The sequence below is a fragment of the Carlito syrichta genome, unplaced genomic scaffold (genome assembly GCF_000164805.1).
Source record: "Carlito syrichta isolate Samal-C Ts95f unplaced genomic scaffold, Tarsius_syrichta-2.0.1 Scaffold302371, whole genome shotgun sequence".
In the NCBI taxonomy this organism is placed as follows: domain Eukaryota; kingdom Metazoa; phylum Chordata; class Mammalia; order Primates; family Tarsiidae; genus Carlito; species Carlito syrichta.
In genome coordinates, this window is record NW_007246467.1 from 148546 (window position 1) to 168164 (window position 19619).

The window sequence follows — 19619 nt, forward strand, 5'->3', positions numbered from 1 at the left end:
TTAGGCTTAATATTGAGAGATGTGAGAGTACATCCCTGTCATGAGGTTCTTATACAGTTTGTTGTTGTTTGTTGGCTTTCTTTTTATTTTTGGGTTGATATATCTGTGTTTTCAGTCTTTTTCCTGCATTCTTGGGAAGGGTGTGGTCATTCTTTTTCTTTCTTCTGTGTTTAATACTTCCTTTAGTGTTTCTTATAGAGCTGGTTTAGAGGTGGTATAAACTCTTAGGGATTTAATGTTTGGGAAGGATTTTAATTCTACATCACTGATGAAACTTTCCTTAGCTGGGTAGAAAATTCTTGGTTGAAATTGTTTATTTTTGAGAACTTTGAAAATGGGACTCCAGTCTCGTCTAGCCTATAGTGTTTCTACTGATAAATCTGCTGCTTTGCTAATTGGTCCTCCAAGGTAGGTAGTCTGACCTTTTTCTCTTGCTGCCTTTAGGGTTTTTTTTTTTTTTATAACTACTTTGTGTAAGCAAATTACTATGTGTCTAGGAGTTGGTCTTCTCATTTGATGTTTTGTGGGGGTTTTCTGAATTTCTTGCATTTGTATAGTAACATCACTGATACAATGAGGAAAGTTTTCTTGGATAATTTAATGGAATGTTGTTCCAGGATGGTCTTTGTTTCTTCATCTGCCTCAGGGATTCCAATTAATCATAGGTTTGGACTCTTAATATAATCATACATCACTCAGAGACTTTGTTCCCCCTTTTTAATGTTCTTTTGTATGTTTTTAACAGTTTGAGTTAGTTCTATATTTTGGTCCTCAAGCTCTGAGATTCTTTCTTCTGCTTGATTAATTCTGCTTTTCATGCTTATCAGTTTGTTATTTATTTCATTCACTGTATTCTTTATTGCTGTCATCTCAGTTATCAGCTCCTTCTTTCTTCTTGTCTCTCATTTCTATTTATTCTTTCTAGTAAATCTTGGTGTCTGGGTTTGTGCTTTGAGACCAGTTGTTCTGGGGGCTCTTCATTTTTTGAGTTCTGAAGTCTGTATTCTCAGTCACTATCTTCCAGGAGTCTGTATGGGACCTGTGTTCTTCCTTTGGTTCTTCTTCATTTGTGAAGGTTTTCCTCCCCCTTTTTCTCCTTTCTCTAACTCTGTTGTTAAGTGATGGGAATAGCTTCCACTTCTGTTTGCTCAGTCTCCTATTCTTCTTTATGTAGAGCCTCTGAACTTGTTCAGTTTGGATGCTGGACTGGTGTTGGGGCTCTGTGCTTTTGGCAGTCTTGAGATTTGATTGAGGGGGGAGCTGTGGCTCTGAAGCTCCTGACAGTTGTGTGGGCCCCCTGGGACCCACTTCCCACTACCTCACAATCTGCCCATGTGGTGGGGGTGTTGCCCCCTGAAAGCAATGAGATAAGAAAAGAGTGGAAAGAGGAAGGAGGGAGATGAAAGAAAGTTTGAGAGAGAGAAGAAGAGGGAAAGCAGACAGGCACATCATCTAACGAATTACCAAAGAAACAAAAACAGGAAAAAAAAAACCCATACAAACAATCAAGAAAACCCTGCTGACATACTCCCTCTCAAAAATACCCATATACAAACAGAAAATCTAAAAAACAACAATAAAATACCCAAAGTAAAGAAAATACAAAAGCAAAAACAGAAAGAAATTTTCAAAAAGGAACTCCCTCTCTGGCCGTTTCTGGAACTTTAGGTTCCTTTCCCAAGCACTGCCACTGCATTAGGGTGCAGCTCCGGTCTCTAGCCCATTCCCTCCGCTCTCAGCATCGACCATTGGAGTTGCTCTCAGTGCGGGTTTGACACCCTGCAGACCACTGTAGGAGAAGGGTGAGTCAGATCCCGACTTGTCTGTTGCTGCCAAGACTGCCACTCAAATCAGATGTGTCTGTGCCTGTCTAGCATGGGGGAGGGACATCTGCCTCTCCGTGTTCGATGGTTGATCACAGAAGGGTGCAGAGATAGCCTCTGTTTCTGAGGTTGGAGTCTAGACAGAGCTGGGTGAGGCAACGCAAGTCTCTGCCTGTCCCAGGACAGAGAAAATGGCGGCAGTCAGCCTCTTCTCGCCAGCGGCAGAGCTCGGTTCCAGATTTCCTCCCCGCGCCTTCGCCATGGTTCCTGCCGCTAGCATCCGGCCTGCTGCTGCAGATGGTGGGATGGGCCAGGTGCCGGTGCTGAGGAGCGGCTGATTTCTGCTGCTTCCTCCCGAGAGACCCTTCAGAATGGGAGACGAGCCTGCATGCCAGGGGCTCTGATCTCAGACCAGTGTGGGTAGCAGATACCTCCAGAGGAGAGCCCCGGGTGCTTGAAACCCGAGTCTTTCCCCAGGTGGACTTTCACTCACCCACCAGCACATACCCACTCACATAGACAGTCTTTATGGATGCTCACTTTGCACAGACGCTCACACTCTGATCATTCGGTGACCATCTTGCCTGTCTCACTACTACAATGAATCACGTTGAGTCCTTTGAAATCTTCTTCTTCTGTCTCACGGTGTTCCTGATACGTTCCCTCAGTCTGCAGCGCTCATTTTCTCTTCGCTCATCCTTGATCTCAGTGCAAATGTAATTTTCTCTAGAAGATGTTTCCTCACTGCCCAGCCTTGGCTACGCGCCCCTTTCCTTTTTACAGGTTCTCATAGCACTCTGTGTTTTCCCTAAGGTAGGGTGCATTTGTTCATCGTATCTCCAGGGCCCTGCACACTTCCAGCAAATCGTGACCACTTAATAGTGACTAGTCTAAATGAACATAGGCAAAAGTTTGAAAACCAACTAAATATCTAAACATAAAGAATTGGGTGATAATTGAGTTTGGGGTACGACCATATTTAAAAGACCTTTAAAACTTGTGTTTTCAAAGAACATATCTAACATGTTTAATGATGTAGTATAGTATTTTTAACTCTGAATATAATTTGTGTGAATAAATTGTTAAGTGATAAATTAGATTATGAAAGTCTTATGTAATTATGGTTTTGTTTGCTTTTGTTAGTAGTAAACTAAGTGATGCATCTGTGAGTGTTTTAAATTTATTCTTTATATTTTCTGTCTTCTAGATATTTTATAATGAACCTGTATTGATCTTGAAATCTGGAAAAGAAGTAGTTAAAATTAGTGCTACACAATTTTTGTTATTTAAATTTTAGAATGCTGTTGCAAGTCTATAGTTACTTACTCATAATTCCAAAACTCAAAAGCCTTAGAAAACCAAAAGCTTCTTTGTAACTTATTTGGCAGCAAAACCTGACCTGAACTGATGTGAACTTATTTAGAATATGGGTTCCACATAGGAATTTTTTATGTGTTTTGCTGAATAAATAATAAAATGATGTTTATTACACTGCTCCCCCAACACCATTGATGGTGTTGCATAATTAATAGTATATACAATATACACCTTTCTCAAGTTTCCCAAATACTGAGGCTTAGACTCCATCCAGCTCTGAGGATTTTGCATAAGGGGTTAAGAATCTGGTTCACTTCTAGTTATGTGGAGATCTGGATGCATTATTTCTATATATTGTTGGAAGTTTTTAAGTGATTATATACTTTGCTTTTAAATTTTTATCAAGATGCATCTTCAAAAATTGGAATCTGCACACAATCCTCAGCAAATCTATTTTCGAAAAGATGTGTTATGTGCAACCCTGTCTGGGAACAGCTGTCCATTGGTGACTATAACAGCAATGCCGGAATCTAATTATTATGAACATATCTGTCAATTCAGTAAGTCTGTCTTCTTTACTCAGAATAGCAATCATTCTCACTTTTCTTTGCTCTTCTATATATTCATATTGGAAATAATAGAACAGACACCAGAAAAGTTGGGTGCTAATCTCAGTTCTGGTACTTGCCTGGCTGTAGACCTACCTCTGGGCCTCAGTTTCCTCATCCTGAACACAAGGACTGCATGAGAGACGTTCTCCAAGTCTCTTTTGATACTACTGTGTTTTGGTTTTTCTCCTTGGAAATCGGATTCAAAGTTGAATACAGCAAATTATTGTAAGAGGTCATGTAATAAAATCACCAATTTAAAAATTGACAACTAATAGTATTTATACATAAAACAGCCAGAAACCTATAAATTGTTTTGATAGCTAGCACCAAATAGCTACTTATTTTTCTCTGCCATTTGTATTTTTTAAATTGCCTCAAATGTACAGGTGTGGTTATAAAAATAACACCATTCTAATTTTGATAAGAAGATATGACATTTTCAGGAAAGAGAAGGAGCTTATTATGTATAAAGATAAGAGTGATGAACTGAGTGATTATTTTGTAGACTTGTGTATCTCAATATATAGTGAATTTTTTTTTTTTGGTAAGTCTCTGAGCAGATACATTTTTTTCTCTGTGCTTATTATAGCAACTATAAGACAAGGGGTAAAATTGTATTTTCTTTCTTTTTCTCCTGATTTATAAAAAATAATTTTTTATTTTAAACTTTCCTGACTACTTGTTCTTTATAAAATAAAAATTATATTAAAGAACTAATTTTATGTTAGATTAATCATTGGGAAAGAAATAAAAGTGTCTCAAATACTACTTATTGTTTCATATTCCTGTCAGGAGCTCTTTCAGGACATGGTTTATATTGCTTTTATATTTGTTTCCTTTATAGGGCTTAGTGCATTGCTTGTATATAGTAAGTGCACCATGAGTTCTACTATGAATTTATATCAGAATTCACAACTGAATAGGGACATTTCTAAGTCCCAAAATAAATTGTCATACAAACTTTTAGTAGCTGTTCATTTTAATTTGAGATTTTATGTGTACTTTAGGAAATCGCCCTTATGTTTTCTTATCTGCTCGGGTACATCCTGGAGAAACTAATGCAAGTTGGGTTATGAAAGGAACATTGGAGTATCTCATGAGTAATAATCCTACTGCCCAGAGCTTACGAGAATCCTTTATTTTTAAAATAATTCCTATGCTAAATCCAGATGGTGTCATCAATGGAAAGTAAGTTAAGCAATAGTTATAGAATATATTACAGATTATTCATTGTGGTTTTCCTGTATAAACTTGTTGAAATAAAAATGTCCAGGTTAACTTGGAAAACAAATCTAGTGATTTTTTTTTTAGAAAAATGAAAATTTTGGTGGGCAATTTATCTAATTTATCTAAGATAAACTTTTAAATGAAAATATATTTCGTATGCTAGTAGTAGTGGTAGGAAATTTTAAGAAATTCTGTATCCTTGAGAATATGCCTTCATAAAATATCTATCTTGCTTGAATTATTTAGAAAGACCACAGAGTCAAGATATGAAAAAGATTAACTCATGCCTCTCCTATTTGTTTCTTTTATTTGTTAGTGGTTTGGTCCTAGATTTTTCTAAGATTGAGAATCTTCTGGCCGGGCTTGGTGGCTCAGCCTGTAATCCCAGCGCTTTGGGAGGCCAAGGCGAGTGGATTGCCTGAGTCCGCGGGTTCGAGACCCACCTGGGCAACTTGGCGAGACCTTGTCTCTACAATAAAGCAAAAACTAGCTGGACCTGGTAGCGTGTGCCTATAGTTCCGGCTACTTGGAAGGCTGAGGCGGAAGGATTGCCAGAGCCCAGCAGGTCGAGGCTGTGGTGGCCAGGAGCGTGCCACTGCATTCCAGTCTGGGCGACAGAGTGAGACTCCAACTCAAAAAAAAAAAAAAAAAGAATCTTCTGGGATCTCTTTCCACTGTCCCATCTATTAACTTCTTCCTGAAATTAGTAGGTCTAGTTTTTGACAGAAGGAATTCTTTAAACTGAATGATTTTTATGTGGAGATGGCAAATAGTTAGTACAGTAAATTTATTCTAGAAATTTGACAAGATCTGTGTAGTGCTCCTGAAAGGTGGGATTTAGTCTAACTGTCATGAGCATCTCCAAATATGAGAATACCATATCTTATTTATTCAATATAAGTAGCATGAATATTTCTCATATTTTAGGTAGTTGACTTTTTTAAAAATAGAATTTTTTTAGTTAATATATTACTGTTATAGAATTAAAATGGTATGTTTTTAATCCAGAAACACATTGACCAATTAGAATTTATTTATCACTTCCAGATTATTTTAGTTTTTTGCATGATGGTTTTAGTACCTAGTACCTATAAATAAATGAAAAGGTACAATCTGGCAACCCTGTACCACTGTGGGAACTTTTCTGTCCTCTTAATAAATCCTCCTTTCTCACTTTCAAAAAAAAGAAAAGATACATGATTTTTAAAATAAGAATGTATACTTTACATATGCTTGTCTTTCTTAGAAGGGCCCAGATAGCACTTTAACAAAATAACTTATGAAATCAAGATATAGAATGATAGTATAGCAAATGATAATTATGTAGTCACAATGGAAAATGTGATCATAAAGTGTAGAAGAAAATCACAGAGTTGAGAATTAATTTTTTCATAGCTGCAAAATTATATTATAGCTCTGAAAGCTTACCACATTTAAATGCATGAGACATAAAATCTTGCACAGTGAATACTCAGTAAATGTTTTCTTAATGAATGTAATATGCATTTGATTGGGCTCACCATTTATATCTATTTGAAATACTTACTGGAATAGAATCATACAAGTAAATCAGAAATGTGTATAAGGGTTTATTGGTACCAGTGTTTTTCTATCTTTGTGTTATATATGTGTAGTCACCGCTGTTCTTTAAGTGGAGAAGATTTGAACAGACAATGGCAAAGTCCAAATCCAGATTTACATCCTACGATTTACCATGCTAAAGGGCTCCTACAGTACCTGGCTGCAGTGAAGCGTTTACCCTTGGTAAGCGGCAATCTTTGTTTTTGCTTTGTATATAGTCAAAGATAAATGTATTTTTCTATTATCAATCACTTGTATTATAATTATGATGTCAAATTAATACAGTATACACATTTTCTTAATTTTATCAGGCTGAATGTTTATAATTCTCAGAAAGCTTTTATTTATTTATAAAAATATAGGTAACTCCTGGTTGTAAATTTAGATATATAACTTCACTATTTGAACAACATTAAGGTAACAATATGTGTCTTCCAGGTTCTCAAACTAGTAGAAGCTTATTTCTGAGTTATTTAGTCAGCTCTAAAATTGTTAAGTCTCTAATACACACATGGGAAATGTAGAACAGACCTGATGTTAGACTATACTGGACTGTGGCTTCTGTTCACACCAGTTTTTGATTAGAATATTTCCATTATATTAGTGTTTGAATTATTTCATCTTTCTTTTGGAAAAATTGGAAAACTTTGCAGCGGGTTAAAGTTGACATATCTGTTCTTTTTTATTTTTAAAATAATGCTTTTAAAAATTAAATTAAAAACATACACTTTTTAACAGTGTTTTTCACGAGGGCATTTTCTTTTCTTTTAAATTAGGTAGATGTTTTAACTGCCTTCTAGGACAGTGATGACTGCAGTTGTAGATTTGAACTATAATTGAATTATTGAATTAAACTTATTTATTTTTGAGTCATAGTCTCACTCTGTCACCCAGGCTAGAGTACAGTGGCACGCTCATGGCTATCACAGCCTTGATCTGCTGGGCTCAGATGATCCTTCTGTTTCAGCCTTCTGAATAGCTGGAATCACTGGCACATGCCACCACACCTGGCTAAATTTTTTATTTGTTTTAGAGATAAGGGCTTGCCAAGTTGCCTAGGCTTGAATCCCTGGGCTTAGGCAATCTTCTTGCCTTCACCTCCCAAAGTGCTGGGGATTATAGGTGTGAACCACCACTCCCTGTATTGAATTATTTTTTAAGTGGTGAATAGTAGATTCAAAGATGATGTAAGACTTTAAAGGATTTAGCAATTCTAGAATTAATTATAGATCTTTCCCAAAACTAGATATTTTGTTGATTCTCCTTGTTAAATGGTAGTTCTCTTATAATAAAAAGATGAAGAACCACAGATCTCTACCTGTTCATTGGCTTGATATTAACTACATTTACTTGCCAATATATGATCTGAAGGCTTTTAATTTTTAAACTCTATACTTTTTTCAAGGTTTATTGTGATTATCATGGCCATTCCCGAAAGAAGAATGTATTTATGTATGGCTGCAGCATCAAAGAGACAGTGTGGCATACCAATGATACCAACGCAACTTCATGTGATGTTGTGGAAGATATGGGATACAGGGTAATTATTACAGATGATTTATGAGTTTCTGAATTAGAGAATATCATTTAATATATATGAACCACTCAGATATAGTAAATGTTGCCATTTTTGTTTCAGATTTTTCACTTTAAAAGTTTTGTTTTTTATGTTTAGATTTTTCATCTATTGGAATTAATATTTGTATGAGATGTAGGGATTTAATTTTATTTTCCCCGTGAAAACCAGTTGCCTCAGCACCATTTACTAGCTAGTGCCTCCTTCCTATGTCGATTTGTTGAGACCGTCTATTATATACCTTATTTCCACATATGTGAGTGCGACATGGGGCTTTCTATTATTCTTGTCGTTCTTGTTTCTATTTCTTTGCATACGACATTGTTTGAATGACAGTAAGTCCCATACATATGAACCTTCAAGTTGCAAACTTCAAGGATGTGAATGCGCATTTGCATATTCAATCATATAAGTTAGTCATGTGTCTGACGTACATTGTCACGTGCGTGTATCCTCTGTAAGTGGTTGTACTTTTGTGTACTTTATTGTACACTATCTATATTTCATTCCCAGGATATTGGAAGCAAGTGTAAAAGCAGCAGTGATGTTGCTGGTACTATATAGCTGATTGTGTTAGTTGGGTACCTAGACTAACTTTGTTGGACTTACAAACAGATTAGATTTGTGAATGTGCTCTCAGAATATAACTTACTGTACTGTAGGTTTATAATTAGTATTGATATTTAGTAGGACAAATTTCCCTTATTTTAAAAATTGCTTTGGCTCTTTTTTGTCTGTATTCTTGGGAATTTTAGGATCAGTCCATGGATAAACTTTGTTAGGATTTGAATCAGAGTTGCATTAAATCTGAATTAAGTTGGGCAGAATTATGATGATAATGATATATAGCATTGCTATCGATGAGCATTGCCTACCTGTTTGTTCAGTCAGACCTCTTATATTCTTCAATAGAGATGTGATATTTTTGCTAGATTTATTCCCAAACACTTTATGGATTTTGTTGCAGTTGGGAATGGGATTTTTCTCCACATGTATCTGCCTGCCTCCATTTGATCATTGACGGTACATAGGAAAGCTGTTGATTTTTTTCAAGAGAAATTTTACAAAATTTCATATCCTTCTATGAAGTATTACATATTGAATGGATCACATTTCTCAATAGCAACACTGGAAGCAAAAACTTAGTGGAGCAATGCTTTCACATTTTCAACTAAATTTCTAACCTTAAATTTTTTACTCTATCCTAACAGTAAGGGTGAAAGTAAAAAGGATGTTCTCAGACATTGAAAGTCATAAAAATTTAGCTCACAAATAGCTTTTCTCTGGAAGCTACTTGAAGATATTCTTGCCAAAGTAAAGGAATATTCTTAAAGAGGAAGGCATAAAGAAATTAAATTCAAGAGAGAGACAAAGCCCTGGATAAAGGTGAAGGGAAAGCTCAAGAACGTATGTAAAATGCCCAGTATGTCAACATTCCAATAAATATGACTGCCATGCTACCTTCAGAAAGGTAGCGTCTTATTAGCTTAGGCCATAATAACTAAAGAAAACAGAGCAGATTAGCAGAGCTCAGGGATTTAGAGGATAAATTAGGATTATTTTGTTAAGACCCAAATAAGCAACATTCAAAAGTGAAACTAGCGAGAGGGCCAGGGAATGGGAGAAAGCTAGACAAAGAGCACATACGTAGGGCCTTTCCATGGACTGTCCGCTGTGTGGAATACCACCACTGACTGCCACTAGCATTCCTTTACCTAGTCATTTATGCTTATTTATCATGGTCCACTGCTCAGGGAATTCTCACTAAGCCCCTGAAGCAAAGTCAGATTACACATTTACAAGATTCTCTCTCTTTCATAGCACATAATTATAATTTTAAGGTTTTGTATATTATTATTTGATTAATGGGTTTCTCTTAATACTAGATACTGAACTCCACGTGCCTAGCAAATATGTCTGATTTGCTCAATTTTGTGAGCACTGCTGCTACATAACATTGTACCTTATTCATCATAGGCAGTCAATATTTGTTAGAAGGATTGGCTGATGAGTGCAGACAGACATGTGGGAAGATCAATACAAGACATGTTTTCCCATTATAAGAGATAAAATTAACTCTCTTTGGTCTCAGTTTTTTTTCATTAAAATTAACTGTCTTGCTCCAAGTGTCTATATTTGGTTAATCCTCTGGGTTTTGTTGCGAAAGGAAACGGAGGATGATGCTGTAGGTTAGACAGGATAAATAATACACTTTCCCCCCAAAGTACATTTCTCAAGCTGTATTTTGCATTGTTTCAAAATAGTTTTGTGATCAGATATGTGTAGTAATTGCATTAGACACAGTTAACTTCATTTCTTTATGAAACCTCAGAATCTTCACATTCATCTTAAATTTTCAGAGTTGCTGGTGTGTGTGAGAAAGTGGAGCATTTCCCATAATTTTATAATCATATGTGTTAGTTCCTATGGCTGTTGTGGCAGACATGGCAAATGTAGGAGCTTAAAGGAATACAGATTTATTAATTTACAGTTCTGTAGATCAGAAGTCTAATGCAAGGCTCACTGGGTTAAGAATCAAGATCTCAGCAGCACAGTGTTCTTTTTGGAAGCTCTAGGGGAGAATCCCTTCCCTGTCATCCCTCTCCATACCCACCCCAAGGGTCACTGAGATAATTCTAGATAATCTCTGAATCATATCTGAACAGTTCCTTTTGCCATCTAAAGTAACATATTCCTATATTTTGGGAATGAAGATGTGAACACTTTTGCTGGGCCACTACCATACTGTAGAACCCTTTTTGTCAGATGATTGGGAAAGGATGGATTAATACATATAAATACTGTATTTGTGATGATAAATCATAGTATTCCTTTGTCCTTTAAGTGCAAGTGTTTATATTTGGGGGGAAATATAAAAAATTATGGCATATAAGTTGATCATTTGAAAAAATAACATCAAGTATCAAGATTATGAAAGATACAGGACTAAGGAACTGTCATAGACTGCAGGATACTGAGGAGAAATAATAACTAAATGCAATGTGAGATTCTGGATAGGATCCTGAAACAAAAGAGATTGGAAAAACTGTTGAAATTTGAATAAGGTCTGTAGTTTAGTTAAAGTGTTGAAACAGTACTAATTTTTTTAATACCAAATCTTTGTTATTATAGGTTGACTATTTCTTATCAGGAATGTTTGGGGCCCAGGCGTGTTTTGGATTTTGGAATATTTGTATTATACTTACTGGTTGAGCATTCCTAATCTCAAAATCTGAAATTTGAAATGCTCAGCATTCCTCTGTGTATCCAGAGTATCAAAAAGTTTTGGATTTTGGATCATACCAGATTTCAGATTTTTGAATTGAGGATACTCAACACTTATATCTAAGATGTTCAACTTACTAGAAGAAAATATGTGATTTAGTTTTAGTAAAACAACTATTAGCTTTTTAAGCATCTTCTAATACTGGTAAATATTGTAGCTAGCAGACCATCACTCCTGAATGAGATGACTAAGAATAATATAGATTAGCACTTTTATTTCTTTGGTTGACTGAGTACTCCCAGTATTTAGAAGGTATTAAGTAAATATTTGCTGAATGAATGGATAAATTAATTATACATATAGATAAGCATCTAACAGTTATATTACTTTTTTGGATTGTGTTTATAGCTTTTAGTCACTTCATATGAATTTTTTGTTTGGGCCTTCAGTGCTCTGTGATCTAGGTAGGGATCATCACTACTACTGTACAAATGAGTCAGCTAAGACCTCTGGGTCAGTCAAGCATCCCAGATTATTTTCCCAAAAAATGTTTCAGTAACATACCACTGCCCTAAGAAGAAATTTAAAGCACATTTTCTTTTTGATGTCCTCTCTCCTCTTCCCCCTCTCTAAATAAATAAAATTATTGGAATGATATAAAACACACCACTCCATTTTGTCGTGAAGACACTCAAATATATAAATTAGTAAGTAAAAGTCATCTTCTCCCAATCTTTCTCTTCACACTGGTCAGTTTTACCATGTCTATTGTGAGATTTGCCTCTGAGCACAGCCATTCATAAATGTATATACATATAGTATGTGCGGTTTTTGTCTTTTAATTTTTTAGAAAGCACTACATAGCAATTTGCGTTTTACGTGATAATGTTTGCTGGTCATCTTTCCAAGTCATCACGTCTGAATCTATCTCAGTTCTAACAATTATACAAGATTTCCATTGTGTATTTTTGTTATTATTGTATGGGTGTACCAAAATTTATTCAGTAGTTTCTGTTGGTAGTCATTTGATATTTATTTCCAAACTGTCCATCATAAAGACTGCACCTATTGATACTCCTAAATACCATGAATGATAGTGCTGCCTTTTCACACCCTTTATACATTGTGCTATTATCTTTGGTCAGGTGAAAATAATATCTGATTTTTTTTTTTTTTTTTAGTTGGAGTCTCACTCTGTCGCCCAGGCTGGAGTGCAGTGGCACTCTCACAGCCACCCCAGCGTCGACCTGCTGGGCTCTGGCAATCCTTCCGCCTCAGCCTTCCAAGTAGCCGAAACTACAGGCACACGCTACCACACCTGACTAATTTTTTTATTTATTGTAGAGACGAGGTCTCATCAAGTTGCCTGGGCTGGTCTTGGACCTGTGGGCTCAGGCAATCCACTCGCCTTGGCTTCCCAAAGTGCTGGGATTACAGGCTCACCCTCCGAGCCTGGCCTATCTGATTGTTCTACTTAGCATATTGATAAATGAGGTTGAGTTTTCATGTTTGGCCAATTATGATCTCCTTTAAAATAGCCTTTTCTCATATTTTCTGCTTAGTTTCATACTGATCATCTATTATTGTTTTTAAAACAAGAACTCTTTGTTTTGGAAATATATTTTCTAATTTTTTTATGGTGTGTAGTAATTTAAAATGTTAACATGTAGCCAGGCTCGGTGGCTCAGCCTGTAATCCCGCGTCTTTGGGAGGCTGAGGTGAGTGGATTGCCTGAGCCCGCGGGTTCGTGACCCGCCTGGGCAGCAAGACCTCATCTCTATAATAAATCAAAAAATCAGTTGGGCATGGTAGCACATGCCTGTAATTCTGGCTACTTGGAAGGCTGACGTGGAAGGATCACCGCAGCCCAGCAGGTCGAGGCTGTGGTGGCTGGGAGCAGCCACTGCACTCCAGTCTGGGCAACAGAGTGAGACTCCAACTCAAAAAAAAAGTTAACATGTTTGTTGATTTCTTTTAAAGATTTTATTTTTTTGGTTTTGAGGCTTAGACAGACTTTTCTTATTCCAAGATTTTAAAAGTGCAGTTCATGTTTTCCTTTACAGTTTTTAATTTCATTGTATGTATATATATTATATGTATGTATGTATTTTGAGTCAGAGTATGACTCTGTGGCCCAGGCTGGAGTGCAGTGGCACAAGCACGACTCTGCATCCTCGACCTTCTGGATTCAGGTGATCTTATGCCTCAGCCTTGTGAGCAGCTGGAACTGTTATAACTGGAGTGCGAGAAAGGAGTCACCACACACTGAGAGTCGAATTTTGAGTCCTTTAATAGCTGGTGGTCGAGAGGGGGCTCATGCACGCCTCCAAAAGCTCTAGACCCCGAGCAAAAGGCTTATAAAGGCAAAAACCGCAAGTGGGCTACATAGCAGGGGAGTGAGGGAACAAGGAACTAAAAACAAAAGGAACAATTACCTGTCACACATCTGAAGCAAGGATACAATTAGAACAAGGAACTTGTAGTTAAGGAGTTTTCAAACACCAGGAGAACAAGGGAGTGGGACAAGGATTGGGTTTGTGAGTATGGGAAGGTTGCAACGGTCACACTCAGGGGGATTGCATCTGGGTGTGCTGGCAGCTAAGATGGAAGATTTTTAACAAAATTAAGTTACTTTTGTGAAGCCATTACAGGCCATTATAGGTTTTACAGATATTTCAGAACTATAGGCACATGCTACCATGCCTGGCTTTTTTTTTTTGGTACAGACAAGATGTTGCCCAGGCTGACCTCATGCGATCCTCCTTGCTCAGCCTCCCAAAGTGTTGCAATTACAAGTGGTAGCCATCGTGCTCAGTTTCATCTCATTTTTAAAGTGTACTTACTACTTTTTAAAGTTTAAATTATCAATCCACTTAGAATTTAATTAAATGAAGAGTGACTTCAGATTGTTTTTTGTAATGACTATTCAGTTTTGTCAATATTAAACGATCAATCCTTCCTCCAGTAATAATAATAAATTTAGTACCTTTGGTTCTAATTCTGAACTTTCTTTCTTTCTAGAGATCTGTCCTTATATCAGCATCACAATTTCACTGACTTTAGATATATAATCACACTTGTTATCTGTTGGATTGTTTCTCCAGTCATAACCTTTTTTTTTTTTCCCCCAGAACTTTCCAGGGTATACTTCTATATTTACACTTGCAGATTAACTTGAGAATAATTTCCAGTGCAGAAAACTTTGGAGTATTTTGTTTGTGACTGTCTTAGCTTTGTTAATTAATTTAGAGATATTGACATCTACAGTGTAACTTTCTCAGTCTCTTGTGACTAAATTTTTCTTTGTATTTTAAACATATATTTATATTTTTAAACATGGTTTTCTTATGTGGTTCTATTCTGCTTATTGGTTGCTATTATGAATATGATTCTTTCATTATATGTTCAAACTGCTTACTGTATTTGTTTAGAGTAACAAAATTCTAAAGTAGCTAGAAGATCATTTTGATGTTTGAATAGCAGGAGCATAGCAAGAATATTCACATGGCTCTCCTTGTTCTGATTACTGTGCTTTCATGAAGATTTTTAAAATTAAAAAAATTTTTAAATTAAAAAAAATCTTTTGGTTTATTATTATCATTCTTATTTTTACAGACTTTGCCTAAGATACTGAGTCATATTGCCCCAGCATTTTGCATGAGCAGCTGTAGCTTTGTAGTGGAAAAATCTAAGGAATCCACAGCACGTGTTGTAGTTTGGCGGGAAATAGGAGTACAGAGAAGCTACACCATGGAGAGTACTTTGTGTGGCTGTGATCAGGGAAAATACAAGGTAATTTAGCTTAGGTCTTTGAGCCATAAAAGATCTTTGACAACTTTCCTTTTATGTATACTTTTGTGGTTTTCAAGTACATATATCAAATGGTATGTTTGTTTTATTAAGTTATATGTAATTTGTAATAATGGAATTGAATCATATACAGTCTTAAGAACAAGCATTTTAGCTGGGCTTGGTGGCTGAGCCTGTAATCCTGCGCCTTTGGGAGGCTGAGGTGAGTGGATTGCCTGAACCCGTGGTTTCGAGACCCATTTGGGCAGGCGAGACCTCGTCTCTACAATAAAATCAAAAAATTAGCCGGGCGTAGTAGTGTGTGCCTGCAATTCCGGCTACTCGGAAGGCTGAAGCGGAAGGATTGCTGGAGCCCAGCGGGTCGAGGCTGTGGTGGCCGGGAGCGGCCACTGCACTCCAGTTTGGGCGACAGAGTGAGACTCCAACTCAAAAAAAAAAAAGAACAAGCATTTTGTTTTTAACTTCTCTAAACTAAGTAGCTTGCTTGGATCCTTAAGAAATTCTTGGTTATTTAAGTGTATTTACATTTATAATTTTACAGAAAACTCATTGGAATACACATTTAAATACTAATTAGTAATTTTAAATGACCTGTACATTATTAATATTTATAATATATTTTAATAATTAATAATTATCAATTAATAATATTTACAGTATGCCTTGGTAAATTTTTCTAGCATTTTAATCTATTGGGTGTAAATACATTTTTATGCATATAAAAATAGACACATTATAACTATTTATAAATCTGGTTTGTTGTATTTAGACTTTTGTATGTGTGGTTTTTAAATGCCTATCTCTTTACTAAATTTGTTTCTTTACTAAGACTCCTGGAGACAGCCAGAGTTTAAACATTACTTTTGAAATTAAAGACTAGTAAAATGTTAGGTGATTTTAGATTTTTTTAACTTTAAAGATTGAGGACTTAAAATGCAATGCATTGCACCTTAGATAAGCAATAAGCAAACCTGAATATTTATGTTTTACCTTGGTATAGAAAGACTTTCAGATGTCATGCTAATTATTCCACTCATTGTGGTTTGTTTGTTTATATGTTTTGTTATGGAGAAAGAAAATACTGAATCTGAGAATGATTTTGTATACTTCACATAAAGATGGTTATAACTTTGTGTTTGAAAAGAGTTACAAATCTAACTGATTAGTGTTAGAAAAATAAACATATTATAGTTGATGTCAGATATTTTAGGAGAGCATAAATAAAGACTTTTTTAGTTTGTAACAAACTGGAAAAATGGTATTGATTTTGCAATTGATGTTTAAACTTTTGGGATGTAATAAAGTAGGACTTATTGAAATTCCAGTACTTTCTACTGAATGACTCTGCCCTAAATTTTGCACAGTATGCTATTCTTAGAAAGTATAATATGAGGTCTCTCCCAGTATTGTAAAGCAATGACTTCTAGTCATTCTGCTTTACCAAGGGCATGATGGTGGTGAGGGCTAAAAAGTAGCATTAGTATCACTCCAGCTCTCAACCCGTTCCCTAATCATTGCTTTTATGTGAACAACTTGTGTCAAGGGTCTCATTCCTTAAGTGGGATGGGAAAAAACTTGAGAATCACTTTTGTGTGAGAACAGAGTGACTGTTAGGAATAAACCTTGGGCTGTGTTATTCATGGTAACACTGTAAGTAACTTATTAAAGAGATGGCTTATGTAGTTTGACTGTTGAAGGCTACTTAAAGTATCACTGTCTCTGAAAGTAGCCTCTGGGCAGTGGGACAAGCAGCAGTCAGGCCACTTGAGACTTGGATGCCCTGTAGAAATAACCTACAGGATACAATAGTAGTGCTTTGTTACTATATTTGGATTCCACTAGTAGACTGTCATTGGATTTTAAAAAATATCCTATTTGTATTTTGATAAATTTATTTAGTAAACAAATTTTAATAATGCTAAAACATTTTATACAAAATGTTAAATCAATTTTTAAAGCTATTTTTGTTTTTAATATATACATAACTTTTAAAAATAAAATGGATATTAATGCTCATTTCTCTCATGTGATTTAATTAATATACATTCACTTAAAACTCTTATGGAGAGAAGTGTGTCCTACTAAGTCAGGTTTTCTTTTAATGTCTAAAATGCAAAGCTTTGATCATAACATGCTTTTTAAATCATTTTAAAGATGTGAGGTACAATTCAGGATTAGGTATACAAGTGGTCATCATACTGGTAAAGTTTGGGCCTCCCTTTGGTCCCCACTTCACATGGTTTGAGATCTGGTACCCTTATTGGTATTATGTGCACCTCCTTCCCCTGACAGTTTAAGAAAGTTAATCCCTTTCTTACCGTATTATGGTAAATGTTCAGGGTCCACTTATGAGTGAGAACATGTGGTACTCAGTTCTCTGGTTCTATGGTAGATCACTGAGTATTATATAGACTCTAAGTCCATGCAAGTTGCTGCAAAGTCCACAAGTTTGTCCTTTATGGCTGCATAATATTCCATCGTGTATATGTACCACATTTTTAAAATCCAGTTCATGGTTGGTTCCATGTTTTTGCTACTGCAAATAAATGTGTGTGCAGATATCTTTTTTGTAGAGTGATTTGAGTTCCTCTGGGTATATTCCCAGCTGGGGAATTGCTGGGTTGTATAGAAGGTCAATTTCTAGTTCTTTTAGAAATCACCACACTGTTTTCCACAGAGGTTGAACTAGTTTGCATTCTGACCAGCAGTGTAAAAGCGTTCCTTTTTCTCTGCATCCTTACTAGCATCTTTTTTTTTTTTTTAATTCATGATGACCATTCTAACTGGGGTTAGGTGGTATCTCAATGTGGTTTTGATTTGCATTTCTCTGATGTTTAGTGAGACTGAGTTTTTTTCATGTATCTGTTGGCTGCTCATATGTCTTTTACCCACTTTTTAATGGGGCTGTTTTTTTGTTTTTTGTTTCTGTTTTTTTTCCTTGGCATGTTTGAGTTCCTTGTAGATCCTGGATGTTAGGCCTTTGTCAGATATACAGTTGGCAAATATTTTTTCCTGTTCCATGGGCTGTCTCCTTAATCTCTTGATGGATTCTTTTGCTTTGCAAAAGGTTTTCAGTTTAATGAGGTCCCACTTGTCTATCTTATCTCTCATAGCGTGGTCAGATCTGGGGTTTTGATCAGGAATTGGTTGCTATTCTGATTCCCATAAGGGTGTCTCCTGTGTTTTCTAAGATTCTTATAGTTTTCAGTTTCACATTTAGGTTTTTGATCCATTTAGAGTTGATTTTTGTGTATGGTGATAGGTAAGCGTCCTGTTTGAATCTTCTGCATGTGGTCAGCCAGTTTTCCCGGCACCACTTACTGAATAGATTCTCCTCTCCCCAGTGGTTATTGTTGGAGGCTTTTTTGAAGATGAGTTGGTTGAGAAATTGACGTTTTGATTCTGGAATCTCTCTCCTGTTCAGTCGGTCTGTATGCTTGTTCTTGTTCTAATCCAGGATGTTTTTATTACTATAACCTTATAGTAAAGTTTAAAATCTGGGTGGAAGTGTGATACCTCCTGCTTTTTTTTTTTTGCTGAGAATTGTTTTGGCTATTTGTGTGGTTTTTTATGTTTCCATATGAATTCTTGTATTGTCGTTTCCAGGTCTGAGAAGAATGATATTGGTAATGTAATGGGTATTGTGTTGAATCTGTATATTGCCTTTGGTAGGACAGACATCTTAACAATGTTGATTTTTCTTACCCATGAGCATGGAATATTTTTGTTTGTTTGGATCTTCTTTGATTTCTTTGAGCAGTGTTTTGTAGTTTTTGTTGTAAAGGTCTTTCACTTCTCTGGTTAGGAAGATGCTGAGGTATTTCATTTTTTTGGTGACTATTGTGAATGGAATTGTGTTTTTTATTTGGCTCTCTGCCTGTTTGTTTTTGGTGTATAAGAATGTGACTGTCTTTTGTACATTTGTTTTGTTCCCTGAGACTTTACCAAAGTCCTTTATCAGTGAAAGGAGGTTAATGACACATTCTCTTGGATTTTTGAGGTATAGGATCATATCGTCAGCAAAGAGGGATAACGTAACTTCCTCTTTTCCTATTTGAACACCCATGATTTTCTTCTTTTTTGTGATTGCTCTATCTAGGACTTCCAATATTATGTTGAACAGGAGGGGTGAGAGTGAACAGCCTTGTCTTGTTATGGTTTGCAGAGGAAATACTTCCAGTTTTTGTTCATTTAGCAATATGCTGGCTGTGGGTTTATCATAGACGGTGCTTACTATTTTGAGGTCTGTTCCTTCTGTGCCCAGGTGTTCAAGGGTATTTATCAAAAAGCAATGCTGTATTTTATCAAAAGCTTTTTCTGCATCGCATCTAATGATATAATCATGTGGTTCTTGTTTTTATATCTGTTGATGTATTTAATTATGTTTATGGTCTTAGGGATGTTGAACCAGCCCTGCATCCCAAGGATGAAACCTACTTAGTCATGAT

General features: G+C 36.0%; 1 protein-coding gene across 3 annotated transcripts in view; it reads left to right on the top strand.

Moving 5' to 3' along the window:
• The window catches only part of AGTPBP1 (ATP/GTP binding protein 1), a 172293-nt gene that overhangs the window by 123654 nt on the left and 29020 nt on the right, over positions 1 to 19619 (top strand). For all 3 annotated transcript variants that reach the window (XM_008056463.1, XM_021711566.1, XM_008056464.2), the window contains exons 19-23: positions 3547 to 3700; positions 4759 to 4939; positions 6613 to 6742; positions 7965 to 8099; positions 14977 to 15153. In XM_008056463.1, the coding sequence (XP_008054654.1) occupies positions 3547 to 3700; positions 4759 to 4939; positions 6613 to 6742; positions 7965 to 8099; positions 14977 to 15153 (777 nt within the window). The remainder of the gene's footprint in view (positions 1 to 3546; positions 3701 to 4758; positions 4940 to 6612; positions 6743 to 7964; positions 8100 to 14976; positions 15154 to 19619) is intronic.